The sequence below is a fragment of the Centruroides vittatus genome, unplaced genomic scaffold, assembly GCF_030686945.1.
Source record: "Centruroides vittatus isolate TY-2023 unplaced genomic scaffold, ASM3068694v2 contig_694, whole genome shotgun sequence".
Classification (NCBI taxonomy): Eukaryota; Metazoa; Arthropoda; class Arachnida; order Scorpiones; family Buthidae; genus Centruroides; species Centruroides vittatus.
Window position 1 is genome coordinate 160,878 of NW_027122438.1, and position 16,833 is coordinate 177,710.

Here is a 16,833-nt window from a genome sequence, read left to right on the forward strand (position 1 = left end):
AAGCCACTACTAATCATTTCTTTAAAATATTTTTATTTTAATATCTTTTCATTATTTTTCAATTTTGCTACATTTTGCTATATATGCTGTTTATGTAGTTTGTTTTAAATAATTATTAAAGCGATAAAACTTTTATATATAAATTGTTTAGTTCATTACATGAATTAAAAATCTTTCCGAAGATTTGCTCGTGGATTCTCCTTTGTTTTTGACTAGGGTTTCTCTATCTCATCCTACAGTTTTATTACAGATTTCGATGGGATATAAAATAAAATTATTTCATCAAAATATAAGTTATTGAATATAATTAATAAAATTATTAAATGATTCATAATTACTAATAATTTTCTGTAATGATTGAGCTAAGTTGCGTTTCCACCATTTTTTGGTAGCGTGTAAATCGTTACCAGGAGATATGATAAAACATACGTATTCAATTATTCTATAAAAATTCGAAATTATTTATTTGTAATATATATTATAGCCAATTATGGTGATTTTAAACTCTATTTATTAGATAGTATTGAATTTTATCGCAATTTTAATGTAATTAGAGCTCTCTAGTTTAAATTTTTAATAAGCATTTTTATGTTAATTCGTACCAAGATGCCACTTAAATCAATATGAACTTTTAAAAATTGTGAAAATTTAACATTAACACAATATATAAAGACAAAATCTAGGAGTTTATTCAGCAGTAATATCACATACAATATACCGCGACAATATATTTATATACAGTATATAGTCATTCATTCATTCATAACTATATTTACATCATACAATACAAGATTTGTGAGAATACAAAGCCAAAGGGTTGACAAACAACCTTGGCGATTTCTGGATCGGAAAAAACTATCATGAAATATTTCATATACAAACGGCTTTGATATAGAAACAGTTACAAAGGATTTGTTTGGTCAACATCCACTGCTTTCATTATTAATATAAACAAACCTCGTGAAATATGTTTACAAATATTTAAAATCCTAGCAATCTTATATCGTGTGAAATCAACTTTCCTTTATCTTTTTTAGGATTCGATTCTAGTCTTTCAAATGCAACCAGAACTTTCAGAGGATGAATACGAAACAATACTATGCACTTGAGAGACAAAAAGTAAGGAAAAAAATATTGAAATATCACAGGATATATTGTACGTTCTCCCACCGTTGCATCAAAGCAAAACAGTTAATTGCTGCTCGTAAGGGCACCGTGTAAGATTGTGAACACGTGCAGGTAGTATCTTGACACCAAGGTGGAGCTGATATTCTAAAACTCTTTGCTTTGTAGATTTAAAATAACAGAAATAAATTCATGGATAAACAAAACAGGAGATAAATCTCCTTAGAAAATATGTTTCCATTGGAAACGTAACGCTGTGTTACACTACAGTGTGTCCGCGAAATCATTAATTCTGAACGGCCTGGACAACAGGATTTCGGCGAACAGTTATTAAATACTGCTTAAAACATCGTTTTAAATATTAGTTTCTAAAGCAATGTATCTGTATGGCACGATATGGTCCCTCTTTAATATATAAATTGCTATTAGCATCAGTTTGTTCGTTTAGCATGGATTCTTGAAATTTAAGGAAGCTCTTTTAACAATGCAAAAGGGATCAAACCAAAAAATCATTTATAATTTTCATTACAAATTGTTTTCTACAAATTATTTTACTTTATTACAAATTATATTTTATTAACTCATTGTTGTGATATTTCTCCGAAATCTAACAATATATATATATATATATTTATCAGTATTCGTACTGACAACATTAATCAATAGTTGAATATTTACCATTACAAATTAAATATTTGCTTTATTGTAATTATGAAAATTGTTACCATTAATAAATATTGTCATCGTTCATTTTAATTTAATATATATATCCTCTATCAAAATTTAAAGTATCTACAAAATTGATTCATATTGGAGTTTTATCTCAAAACTCCATATATTCATTACAAACAAATTATAATTTTTTAAAAAGATGTGTCAGTTGTTGATCGTAAGATTATCAGGATAATTATGCAAACTTGGCACAACTTTTATTCGCACCTTATTATTTAATCTATATGCAACAATTAATCGTGCTTAAGCTATAAATTCATTCAAATAATATACTCTAAATCGATATTCTCATATGATAGCCACAAAATAAAAACAATGCTTAAGTGATATAATAAGCTTAGGTTTCTGATCCAGAGTGCTTGCAGTGATTTTTAGGACACACTGTACATTATCTACTGCATTGCTTCTTAGAAGCGTGTTTAAAATTATTGAAATTATAATTATTTTTTACTCTCTAGATGACATTGAAACATTTATGCTATATACTATTATTAGGCAAAATGAATGAAAATATTTTTGGAGATGTAATGAGCGATAACTAATCTATGATACATCAGCTACATTCCTAATCGACAAACATTGCAGTCTTGAACCAAGTGCATTATATTATCATTCCAATTTATACTTTAGAATCGTCATTTTCTTGTTCCATAGACTTTCTTTTCTCTCTTCTAACGGCAAATGGTTCGAAGACCCAAACAGCAGCACCAAGAATTTGAGATAATCCAAGAATTGTCTGGCAAATGCTATAGCTTCCTGTTTGTTCTAGTACATAACCTAGTGAAAAGAATTATAAAAATATATAACGAAATATGAAAAATATAAACAAATCTTTCAAATTTAACTATATATTAATATAATTAAAATAAATAAATTGCAGTACCAGATGGTTAAAATTGACGTTGTTCTTAACGATGTGAACAATCTGCTTTTATTCTAATAATTCCATTTATATAAATGTTTTACTTATACAATTATTTAGACAAAAATAAACATGCATATGCAAATTTAAATACATTTTTAATTTTTTGAAAACTATAATGTTTAATTAATTTAATATAAGAAATATTAATTTACCCATGAGTGGAGTTCCTCCAAGTGCGACAAATCCGGACAACATATTAGCGAGGCTGTAAGCTAGGGCTACCAATTTTCCTCCAAAAGCATCGGCAAACAAAGCTACCATAAGTCCAACGTATGCTCCAGATGCGAGTCCAAATGCAGCGGAACAGGCACACAAAGATAAATAATCGTGAGTGAACTGCATGGAAAAAGCGCATACTCCAGACATGAAGATTCCTCCAATGAACCAATATTTTCTCGGAAACCAGTGGAAATCGGACAACCATGCGCAACCAATCCTACCTATAAGATCGGTGAATGCCAAGATTGACAATAAAGATGCTGCTTGACGCTGTGACAAGCCCAAAGTCGTGGCTCTGTATGGTAAAAACATTTGTGTACCTGGATATCCTAATAAATGACACATTATTGATACCATCAATACATAGAATACACTATTGTGAAGTATAGAGAGATCTATGCCTATATTTCTAAAACAAGGCATAGAAAGACGTCGTTTCTTCTTCACTACAGTTTGTTTCTTTTCGCAGTTATTATTGTTATTCTTGTCATCGATTTCCTCTTGAATATCTATATCCGGACACGGAGTAGTAGTTTCTGAATCTTCGGCAATTCTTTCTCTTGTTAATAAAGCTCCATATGAAGGAGCGAGATGAAATGTACTGAGATAAAGAAACGAAGAAGCCTTTGATTCCGTCCTAAGCTTTCTCATTCTAATCTCCTGAAGATCGGGGATAGTATCGGCGCTATGAGAGCTGAGTAATGTTGAATATCTGTCTGAAATAGATGGATATATCAAATTTTCTGTCACGTCGTCTACAGTTTGGCCTGGCATGGATATCTGTCGAGAATAAAAATCCCATGGTCGCGGGCTCGCCAATTTACGAATAGCGAGATCGTCGACGGACGTGGATCTAACAGGAAAAAGATAAGCAAAAATAATAATTTGCTTTAAATATTCTACATAATTTAATATTTTGCTTTAAACTCTTTATAAATTTGTAGTAAAATTCACCTAAGATGTTTTCAATAATGAAATTTGTTTCTTACAATTAAAGTTTTATCAATACAAAATTTCAATTTCTATGTACTAAATAAATATTTAATAAACATTTCCTCTATTTTTTCGACTTTTTAATTATGGAAATTCGATTGAAAACTTATAAAAATATAAATAAAATTTTCAAAATATTATAAGGTTAAAATCTAATCGAATTGTGTTTAAATTTTGTAAGTTTTGGCGATTAAAAACTATTTAAAAGAAAAATTTTATTCGTAAAATAAACAATTAAACAAATACAGACATTTTTAAATATAAAAAATATTTAAAAATTTCTGTATTTGTACGCGCCTTAAGAGAATTTTACTGTTACATTTAAAATAAATTTTTCAATCATTGTTAAATAATTCAACTCAGAAAATTATTTACATAATTTAAAACTTGAAAGTTTTCAATTTTAAACATTCGTGTTACGTAAATGTTATTTACGTTAACGTCTACGTAACATGAATTAACGTTAACATAAGAACATTATTTACAATTTAAATCTAGTTACGAAGATGATTTTGCACTAAATTTCATACGTTTAACTTTGATAAATAATAAACGTCATAATAAAATTTTTTATTTCGCTTATTCATTGATAAAGAAAAAACTATAGATAGACATTAATCTATTCACTTTCTGATTAAATATTGAAGGAAAAAAAACAACTATAAATACATAAAATTAGAAGAGAATATAAATCGGATTTTAGAGTTAATTTGTGCCTACATAATCTTATAAGGCCTTATATAATCTATTTATAATACATGATATTTATGTAATTATGTACTGTACACACGCATATGCACGTACAGTACATTTACAGTAGACTCCCGCTTTACGACGATTCACTTAACGACTTGTTTTTCAGGAATTATTAAGTCGTTAAAAGTAAAATTCAAAATAAATCTTTAAATGTACGTTGGAAGAAAATTAAATTTGCCAGAATATACATCAAGCCCACACATAATCCGATGTATATTCCGGCAAATTCCAATGACCCAACGGTTTATAAATTATCCGCATTTAGAAAATTAAATTTTCATGAAGAATAAATATATTCTGGAAAATGAAGTTTTATTCAGTTAATAATTGCATCTAATAGTAAAAAATATTTCTTTTGTAAACAAACGCCATGATGCGTATTCAGAAAAGGCGTTTCCGGCAGATTTGGCACTACAAAGTGGTGGCATACAGGATCTCAAGATATAAACCCATTAACCCAGAAACACGCTTCCGAAGCAATCAAAGTAAAAACATCTATTTATATTTTTACTTCCCACGAGATGATGTATTTAATTGACTTATAGAAAATGTAGTTGCTACAATGATATAAATGGAATAAAATACATTACGAATGGTAAATATTTTTTTATAAAAATGAAAAACTGGCATCGATTTATAAATTATTAAGGAAAGGAGATTTAGGCTAATATTATATAAATCATATCTAATTTGAAAGAATTAGTTATTTTTTTTATGGTTCATTAAGTAACTACTTTATCTTGAGGAGAATCGTTTGTTCGTTAAAATTTTCTCATTATCTTTATTACTTAATTTTAAATACCTGTTTCTCAATGTTTATTATGAAATAAATATTATAATTTGGAATAACTAAATTGACGTAAAAGTAATATAACTTATATACTATAGTAATATTTCGTAATAAATTGTGCGTTTCTTATCTTTTCATTGAAAACTCTCAAGTTTATTTTTAGAATAATTTTCGTACAAAACACAGGAAGTCCTCACTTAACGTCGTAGACAGGTTCTGAAAATTACGATGTATAACGCCCCTAATTTTACCATAGGTTAATTGATTTTAATAGAATTTAAGGTTCCTTTTGGACCGCATTTGCAAGCACCAGCTTTTAATTCTTACTTCATAGAATCAGATTTACGGTTTATAAAGAAAATTCAATACCAATAATTGAAGACACGAGTTAATGAAGGTGTTATGGTACAATCATTCAAAGGTGCAATGTATTCGTCTTATACCACCATCAAAGATCTGAGAAATTAAGCGACACTATAATACTCTTCGGGACACACTATTTAGTAGTTGGGCACACAAACTTGAACATCAAATCAATAAAAACTTTAATTTTATGAGCTTCGCCTATTCAAGTCTTCAATTGTAATTAGAAATGTATTTATAACTTTCCTCAATGACGTTATAACGAAACGACGTTAAGTGGAGACTGTTGTATTGAGTATATAATAATAAATATTAAATAAAAAATATGCTATTAATTACAACAAATATGCAAATTTAATATAATTTAAAATATTATTTTCTTAGCTGCATCATCAGTTTCTTTAGATCAATGGCATATTTCTTGCAAATGAACCTTCATCACTGCATAGAAACGAATTGAGAAATAAATAAATATGGTTTTTATATCTCAATAGAATGTAATAATTTTATAAAATGTATGCTTCTATGTTTTACTCATGTAAGTATAGGTATATTAGTTATAAGGGAAAGTGTCGTTAAATTAGGAGCTGTGATATATATTAAGATTAATCGTTGAAAAATTCATAGAAACAACTGTAGAAATTAGTCTTATTGATTTCTTTGTTATATATAAAATAATTCGGGCAACTTTTTTAGAAAAAAACTAAATTTATTTAATTTCTTTTTCATTTTTATCGCAGAAACCCTATAAATACTTTAATTTAACGCTAAATTATAAATTTCAAACATATTATAATGCTATAATTATGATATATAACTTACATTAAATGTGATTACACTCTAAATTAGGCGAATGAGCTTCACCTAATTTTTTATGATTTATAATCATAAAGATTAGGTGAAGTTAGATGAAATTAGGTAAATCATTATTTTTATTATTATTGTTTGTACTTAGCAATTTCAATATTAATTCGGATAAAATTTAACATGAAAAATGATGCTATTCGTGAAATAAAAGCAATATTGTTGCGGGACGTAGTAGTTAGTTCTTTAAATTTCTCAGTTTCAGGACTGTAAATCAAACCAAAGAAGATATTTATGCTAAGAGGATATTTAAATGCATTAGAGTCATATTTTAAAGTATCTTGATAAAAACGGAAATCTCCGAACTCGCCCCAAGAGGATAAACTTTCCAGCATGACTAAATAGGCTCTATCTTTAAATCGGATATAAAATAAGCTTGCAGACAGTAACCCGATTGTTTGGAGGAATCCATTTTACGAATGTTTACTTAAAAAAATAAAATGATATATATTTTTATCATTCTTTACATAAAGACTTACTCTTGATGCTAGACAAATATGAATGTTAAACTTTTTTAGTTGATCCAAGAATTTCATTTGATATATTATTTACATTTCAACATTCAAATATTTTTAAACAAATGATTTTTGCAAGCTTAAAAAGAAATAAAAATCCATATAGCTTTACGAATTGAATTCTTATTAAAGACTAAGCAAAGAACTGTACAATGTACTGCACATACTTTTAGATGCCGGTCACAAGATTTTTGTTAGATGATTTTAATCATTTCCCCCATCAAATCCAATAAATTAGGCATAAAAATAAAACTCTGATTCACTGACATTGAAATAAACGTAATTTTTTAAACTTTTCTTGTTTATAAAAGCATACATTCTAGAAACATTATAACAAATACATATCATATAATAAATTCAAGTAAAATTAATAGAAAATCTATTAGAAGATGAGACTTGAAATACGTCGACATTTTAGAAAAAAAAAATAACTTTATCACTTGTTAAATTCTTTTAGAAAAATTATTCCTGATGTTGAACTTATTTATAACGTAATTATTTAATATTTCGTAAAAGTAAGTAATGTTATTTTCCATAGTTCACCGCAGTATCATAACTGTAGTTTAATTGTCGAATATGTTACAACTACTTGTACTGTACTGTACATGAAAAATGCTGAATCAGTGAAAGCCAGATTATTGGAACTGTATTATATTACGTGTAAATACAGATAGATGTATCTTGAAATTACAAATATTTCAAATATTGTTATAAACTGATTATATAATCTATAGATTTCAACCATTTCTAAAATGATCGCTGACGTAAAATTTATTGTTGTATTTCAGCTTCAGATATTGTAAAAGATAAATCAAGTTAATGTACTTTAACTCTCTTCAAAGTTTCAGATTTTTCAACTGCAGTTCGTGTGCTATCAGTTATAAGAGCTTGACGATCATAGCAAAGTTTGAAAGACCTATTTTCGAGATAATATATTGCTAAAATCTATTTAGCTATCTAGGACAAAAGCCATCCAATATTTGCTTTAGAAATAAGTCAATGGCATTAACTTGCCAGAATAATATGTAGATCTGATTATGATACATGTGCTAATACAAACTAAATTCTTGATGTAATGTTCTTCTGTATTCACAACTTTATTAGGCTATTAATTACAGATGTTAGTAACCGTTTTCTATGGAAATTTCGTTAGAAAATATAAGGAATTTTTATTTTAAAATAACTTGAATTGTTTTCGTGAAATTATTAGAAGGCAATTGATATCGATTTCCTTCTTCGGATAGATACAGTGCGTTTGTGTATCTATCCGAAATTTTTGAGCGTTATTTGCTTAAATCTCTTTTTATAACTTCTGAATATATGCATTTAAATATTTTTTATTGTTAAGGAATATTTTTTTATATTTTATAAAAATTTTTCATATTATTTTGAATTTTTTTTTTTTTTTTTTTTTATTTTGAACAATAATATTATCTTAAATAATAATAATAATAATAACAATAAACACAATACTGTAATATAAATATATAAATATAAAGTATTATGTTAATAAAATAACTTATTAGAAGTGTACCAACCTCTTTGCTCCAAAAAATTTACCATCAAACGGAAGATTCTCCTGTAACTCGAGTTTGCTGTCTTCGTCATCCTCTTCAACGTCAAGATACAGGCTATCATTATCGACAGATTCTGCCACTCTTTTAACCTTAACCATATGTTGTTCGACGGGTTGCCAAAACATGGCGCCAACACATGCATGTAAGATTACTCCGCCCATTATCAGTAGAGCCCCATTCACCCCGTATATGGCTATGAGACGATCGACAAGTAGCGGAATCAAGATTCCGCCAAGAGCATTTCCAGCCATTCCGAGTCCATTCGCAAAACCTCGTCTTTTGTCAAAATATTGTCCAATCATCATCACACCAGGCGTAAATGATAGAGTAGCAGCCAATCCTGAAAATAATCAGTCCATTCCAACCTTTAGATCATCGAGGCCTATAGGTATATCAAGGATTCAATTCGATGACAACTGCATCAATAGGGTCGTTGTTTCACATTCGGTAGACAAAATAATCGTTAATTATTTTTTTTTGCAAAACAACCGTTAACCCCTATTTAACAAGTGAAATTTAATGTCATCAAAGATCCCGCTTAAATCTATTAAAATATATTAAATTGGACGAGGTTTCGCCATACAACTGTCTGGAGGATAATCCATAGTTTTTGTTTATTTAAGGCCGCCGATTTAAACTATCGATAATTTGGATCTTCCTTGCGGTAATATCAAATCAGTCAGAAGAGAGACTGTAAAAAACCAATTTGTTTTATCGACACTTAACTGAATTAACAGTTAATGACTATAAATTTATTAACAAAAAAACTTCTTCTGTATCTTTATTCGAAGTTTTCTTTGGCAATTTCCACTTTTTTCATAAAAATTCAATTTAAAACGTCAATAATTAATTAAAATATCACGTCGAAAATGTTAATTTGATGAAAAATGCTCTCGTTCTTTTTACAATCTCATCAAAAGCGTTATAAGATTGTAAAATGCATGTTAATACACGCGAAATTGTTTCCATTTTAGCAATTAATTCACGAATAATTATATGCTTTTGGTTAAAAAATTATTCACGAACCAATGAGAATTTCGGACAGAAACTTGTAAAATAGAAATTTTATCTCTTCAGTGGAAAGAGCCTTTGCAACTATCTATGGTAACTGCGATACAATATCTTCTTGAATTTTCGTATTAAAATATAAATATTAAAACTAATTACAAAATGCGGCCTCGAAATTCTACAAAACTAATTTTTTTCTACAGCGTATTTTTTTCGTTTAATTTAATTATTTTAATATTTAAACGGCAGCAATTTTATTAATTTCATTCGTATATTTAATGTTCGATTTTTCATAAAAATGTCTACTAAAGGGAAAGGTTTTCTAATTAAAAAATTTCCCCTAATTTAATCGAAAATCGAAATACTGATTAATTATCTTAAATATAAATTTATTATTCATAATAATATCAAAAAAAAAAAAAAAAATTTTTCTTATATGTAAATGTAATGCTTACCTTGCATCACTCCGTAAAAGACATATATATATCCTAATTTAGAAACAAAAGACGATACAGTCAGACCAAAACACGCTAAAATTCCTCCAACCAACGCTACATTCCTCGGTCCTATCACTTGAGACATAATACTCGACACAGGTGCTGAAAATAATAATTATAATTACATGTAGTCTACTTCTTACATTCAAATAATTGTTTTAATTTCGCTCGTTTCGCCTTTTATTTTTCAACTTTTCTGGATATTTATGTGTAACAATAGTCGGTAAAAAGCAATTAATTATTTCAACACCGTCATAATTCACGGTTGGAGTATAGCTAAAATTATACTACTTTTTGTGAATCACTTTATGGACAAGAATTGACCTAAATCCACATTTTAAAGAGATTTGTAAATAATACTTATATAATATAAACATGTCGGCAATTAGTAGAGTATCTTAACATATTATACGTTTTAACAACACCTTTCCGGTTTCATTTTTATGACGAAATGTTGCAACATATTTGGAAAGAGTTTTAAAAATCTCTCTCATTAAAATATTTCTATAAAATGCTCTTTTTTTTTTTATCTTAAGCGATAACAGTATTTTATTTCAATATTTGCAATTTATTATTTATCTCACTGACATAAAAATTAAGTATTTTCTTTCTTTCTATTAAATAGTTATAATTAAAAACATTAAAAGCGCATAATAATTGAATATGTAAGTACAATTAAATAAATATATACGGCCTAAATTCATTAGAAATTCGGCATATTATACAGTTAAAAATGGCGGTAATGAACTGTAATGAACTATTCTATAAATAATACATAATCCGTTATACACCTCACGATGCTGTTCTTTTAAGTACACGAAATGTTACAGAACAAGTTTCAGTTTATTTATCCTGAAGGTCGAATAGTCAGTCACTGCTGAATCGATTGAGGGTTTTCTGAGTAAAGAAACATCGTACTGTTCACCCGAACGGCCGTAGACGGAAAAAAGTATTATAGAATATAACGGATTTTACACATTGTTCTTGTTAAAAAAAAAAAAAAAATTCTATACTAGCGTAACTATAGAATCGCTAAAGGCGATTAACTATTGAACCGTGATGACGTCATCACATAGAGAAGAGGAGGAAGAAAAATCTGACGTCACTGTATCCAAGGTATTCTCAAATTTGCTGAGAGATTTTTCCTTCAATTCAGTGGAGGAATTTATATATATACACACATATATATGTGTGTGTACAGTACATTTTTTTCAAAAAGCAATGCTAATTTAAATTATCTTAATTGGTAAATTTACAGTTATTTTTTAAATATTCTATTATTAAAATATTCAATAAAGATTAGAATTAGTATAAAAGAAAAATAAATATATAATATAGTATTTTTTATTAAGAACAGGTAAAGAAGAGTAAGAAATGATCGATTAGTCTTGTCTGACATTCGTTGTCGAAAGGTTTGCCAATGATCGATATCTATCGTCCGTTCTCCGACCGATGAGAATAATATCTTCTGCATGGAGAAATAATGTAAAATCAATCGGGATTATTCACACATCTGTGTTAAATAGGCAAAAAGTTTAAGGTGAATAGCACGCAATTTAGAAAACGACAATCGGACGAAGATGGCAAATGCTGTAAAAATCGGGCTGAAAAATCAAAATATTGATTATTTTGACAATAGAAAAGAAAAAGCACTTACATAGAAAGGTACAGGTGGAGATCTGTAGCGCCTGGATCCATGCTACGCGCGAAGGAGATGCAGAAAAATGTTGCATGAGATTGGGGAAGTACACCCCGAAGGATTTGACATGTCCGATGGTCACCAGATTGACCAGCATGGTGCCAAAAAGGACTGCCCAACCCCATCCGCCGTCAGGTGGGACTGTAACGGTGATCGAATCGCTCTTAAGTGAGCGAGGCGATCCAGTCCCATCTTTGATGTCACCTTTGTGTGAGGTAACGGGCGTCGAATGCCCAATAGAGTCTGCGGTGCATAAATTTCCTGTGGATCGCTCCAATTCTGGTCTCGGTGCCATATCGGGACATGCACTTGACTTCTGATATTTTACTGAATATCTCCGTCACGAAACTTGAAGGAAAAACAAGCGAGATCTATAAAGTCTCGGGTTGATGTCCGAAGCTGCCGGATCAGCTGATGGGCTTCCTTCCCTGGCACGAGGAACACTAATGTTCGTTCCTCTCAGTGGATGTCGTATTAGTTCAGTGCGCAAGTGACGTCACCATTGCTCTCAGCTGAAGTCTGCGCGCGCCTTGGATTGCGTCATTTAAGGCAGAAAAACCGGAAATCCGCAACTGAGCAGTCTCCGTAGCGACAGTGGAAATTTCCCAGAGCTCCTCGGACTCGACACGACAAGGACGCTTTCGTGCAGTAATTCTACGATCAATGCAAACATTTCCAATTAACAATCATATAAAAGACAATTCGTCAAACTCTTCCAAACTTCTAAAAAATCTGCATTCTAGAAAACACTTTTTATTTCTAATATTAACTATAAAAATAAATTTTAAAAAGTAATTATTTAAAATCGTTCTTCCGATGGGAGAATGAGAATGTCTCTGCATTTTCACGGTTCGACGATGTTCTTGTATAAAGGTTCATTACTAAATAGCGTAATTTCTGCAATTTTCTAAAGCTATAAATTTTCCAGTATTTGTTGAAAGATTTTTTTTCTTTACGTTTGAAATATTGATTATTTCTGAACCAGACGGTCTCAACAGATTTCACCGAAGGAGAAATTGCAGAAATTCTGAACAATAACTTAATTTTAGAATGCAAAAAATAACCTTTTTCCCTGGGGGAAAAAATATATACTAATCGCCTAATTATGAATATGCATTGGTAAATCATTGAATACTTTATTCAATTTTGGAAATCTTGATAAGATAATTATGCTCTTAGGAATTTTAAAGGGAGCGATTCGGAGTCAAAAGTCCAAATGCTAATTTATTTAAGTAATTAAGCAATAAATATTTGTTGCAAATTTATCTTCTGCTAACTGATAAATTAGAATAATGGTAAATATTAAGCAAACATTCCACAACTCGTATTTGACCAATTCGATCAATATTTAATTAAGTATCGATATTTTTAAATGGTGCAGACAATAGTTATTGGGTCATTTTCACGTGATTGGTCATCCCTCAGAAATGGAACACTTCATTGCACCAAACTAGATGATGGTCTATTTGACAAAAAAATATAGGTCTTTGTAATTGAGATCATACCCTATTTAAAAACCATTATACTCGAATCGATACGTAAGACAATGGAAATATTAAAATGAAACGATGCCGAGAAAAATTCCTAATTTAAGCTTGTATAGAAATTAATTAAGGAGTTATAGTTGAGAGGATAACTGCATAAATGTATTATAAAGAGTTAATTAAAAGAGATAATGAGAAATTATTAAAGAATGACTTGTGATATGCGAGAATAAATTATGCGAATTTTAAAAATTCAAATAAATTACGTGTTCGTATTATTTATAATGCTTTCGTACGAGTATCAAAACTGTTGACGTATCACTTCATTTATATTGTAACATGTTCTATTTGTTTGCTTAAATATATATCTATGCTTTGTTAGGTTTACGAGCAAAAAATAATAATAAGACAATTATTCTTTTTCTGATAATTTCGCTTCACTGTATAGTTGCTTTAATTGACAGAAAAGCTGGAATTATATAAGAAATTTGCACATTCACCTAGGGTTGTTATCCCTTTGGCAACTTCTCAAAATTTTATCGATTCATTCTTAAAAATTTTATACGGTCATTATTATTATTATTATTATTATTATTATTGTCTTATAATAATTAAATAAAAATTAGGAATTGTTTTTAATTAGTATTATTAAAACTTAATTTCTTTCATGGTATTGCGTGTTATTATTTTTATACAATAAAATATAAATCGAAATGTTTTCTTTCAGATTCAAATTATTAATAATAATATTTGAGTCTTTTAAGTTGATAAATAATGCACAGAAAATAATAAATATGTTTATTGCTGTTTACTATATTTCATAAGGCTTTAATTATAATAACGTTTGTAATACATAAATATAGCTTAAATTCTTATCTACATTCAATTGTAATAAATGAAATATTCAATGAAGATAATAGAGAATAAAGCTTGAATCTCTTTGAAACCTCTAAAGTTATAATTTTATTAAAAAAAATTATATTTTAATTGTGTTTTAGAACTGTAAGGTATTAAAAAAATCTGTAAAATATTAAAAATGTAATATTTTAATGCATAAATTAGAAATAAAAGAAATTACGTTGTTTAGATATTGAAATTTACTTGGAAACAGAAACATTTAGTAAAGAGATATCACGGTAAATGCTATTTGAATATAATTCTACTATATACAGTATAGGAATGTCTCCTTAGGCATAATTTTTAATGTTATCTGAATAGAATTTTGTGTTTTTATGCAGGTAATCAAGTTTTTATACTGTTTTTCAAGCAAACTTAATTATAATAAAGAGGCATGTCATTTCATTTCAGAGTATTTTTGGACTAAATAAAGAAAAAGATTGAATTTAATACGAAAAATTCTATCTACATTATAGATATATATAATTATATTGATAACAATTTATTATTTGTTTTATTTTAAAAATAATTTTAAGATTTCTTTTAACATTTTATAAACTAAATTCCGGCTTTAATTAAAATGTAAAAATATTTAAATATTTTTAAGTTATTAAAATAAAATTTCAATTTAAAAATGAAATTTTTATCCGAGATGAAGCGATTAAACTACTGTATTTAAAAGATTCTAATCTAAATCGTCATTACTTCTAACTTCTAATAAAAATATACATTACAAATTATTAATAGAAAATAATGTAAAACAAATTTAAACAGAAACGGAAATATATTCGATATTTTATAAGAGTTCAAAGTTCTCAAAGTGAAAGAATTACTAAAGTTGAAGAATAAATCATTCTACAAGATTGATGATATTAATCTTCATTTATTCTTAGATAATTTTAGTTGATTGTAGACTTCGTGTTAATTTACTCAAGGCTAGCTCTAAACTAAATTTCGTTTTCTACGTCAAAGTTTAGTCTAATAATGAAGGGCTTCTTAATTAGTATAATCGATATTTTATTTTCAAGTTTAGACTAAACATAGACTAAATTCTCTATAAAAAAAATATTCTATATCGATCTTATAGTTGCTTTCGACCTCAAAATTTAGATAAATAATGCTAAATGTACTATTGTTCTTACATGAATAACTAACAATACATCACATTAAATTCTGCACTATTGAATAACTGTTTAATTGGCTTTTGTTTAATTGTAAGGAAACACTTAATTCAGACATACTTTACTTTCATTAAATTAAGGAAATTTATATAATGAGATAAATTGCATAATGTTTAATTATAGAAAAATAAATGATTATTTATAATATCTAGTGTAATTATAAATTGTTTTCACTTATACAATACTGTACAAAAAACTTGACTGTGAAGTTTGCTTTACAGGATTATAAAATATAAATATGAAATGCCTGTGTTCGATGAAAGCATTTGGAGGGCAATAAATCTGATTTAATGATTTGAAGATGAGGTTATTTTTTTTTCTTAAATATGATTAATGGAATTTTAAGGAAATCGGTTTATTGCACAAATCGAACATGCGTAATTTTACCTTTAAAAAGTTAAATATAATTACATTTAATAATAATAAAACTTCTTATTACAAATAAAATTCATTGTAAAGAGCATTTATAAGGAACTTAATTGAAGAAAATAATTCTATTTAACTAATATTATTGAAATTAGTTTCATAAATGACTTTCATCGTTTGACATATTTTTACTCCAAAATTAATCTGACATTGATTTCAAAGTAAAAATATGAGTCATATATCTAAAAATATAATATTCTATTAGGCTTATATATCTAGTTTCCAGCAAGAATTTGATTATTGAAATATATACATTTAAAACATCACCATGTAAAAACTTGTCTTATATTAGTCATGCATTTAAAATAATCATTTTTTTTCTAAAACAACTCTTTAATTTTATTTTTAAATTACAAAAACATCAAAAATTTGTCTTGTACTTTTGTTCGCATTAAAGGTGAATATTTTATTATATATATTTTTTTAATTTTTAAAGTTGGCTTACTGCCACTTGATGAACACAGTACTGTAATTTCTATGAAAACACTTCATCCGATATTAGTCATAGTCTAACAGTTGTTAATTATGGAAAAATTATTAGTTTTTTTCAAGTATGTCTAATTATAAAAATTTTGATTTTATTTATTATAATTTAAATAATACAAGATTAAACATTTAATTTGATAATAAATCAAATTTAATTTTAATTTGTACCAATTTAAGAATTAGAAATTCATCAATTTTTCTCGCCTTTTATAAAGATTAAAATAATACAGCTGTATTTTTTTATTTTTTAATATTACTTTTTCAAAATGTGTCATCCCTTGAGTCTATATTTGTCA

General features: G+C 27.7%; 1 protein-coding gene across 1 annotated transcript; it reads right to left on the minus strand.

Moving 5' to 3' along the window:
* Positions 1 to 667: 667 nt before the first annotated feature.
* On the minus strand, positions 668 to 12,520 carry LOC136980338 (monocarboxylate transporter 12-like). The gene is made up of 5 exons (XM_067276430.1): positions 12,022 to 12,520; positions 10,323 to 10,466; positions 8,821 to 9,199; positions 2,935 to 3,854; positions 668 to 2,634 (listed from the first exon to the last, which is right to left on the minus strand). The coding sequence occupies exons 1-5, from the start codon at positions 12,356 to 12,358 to the stop codon at positions 2,477 to 2,479; spliced, it is 1,938 nt and encodes a 645-aa protein (XP_067132531.1). The 5' UTR covers positions 12,359 to 12,520; the 3' UTR covers positions 668 to 2,476.
* Positions 12,521 to 16,833: the final 4,313 nt, after the last annotated feature.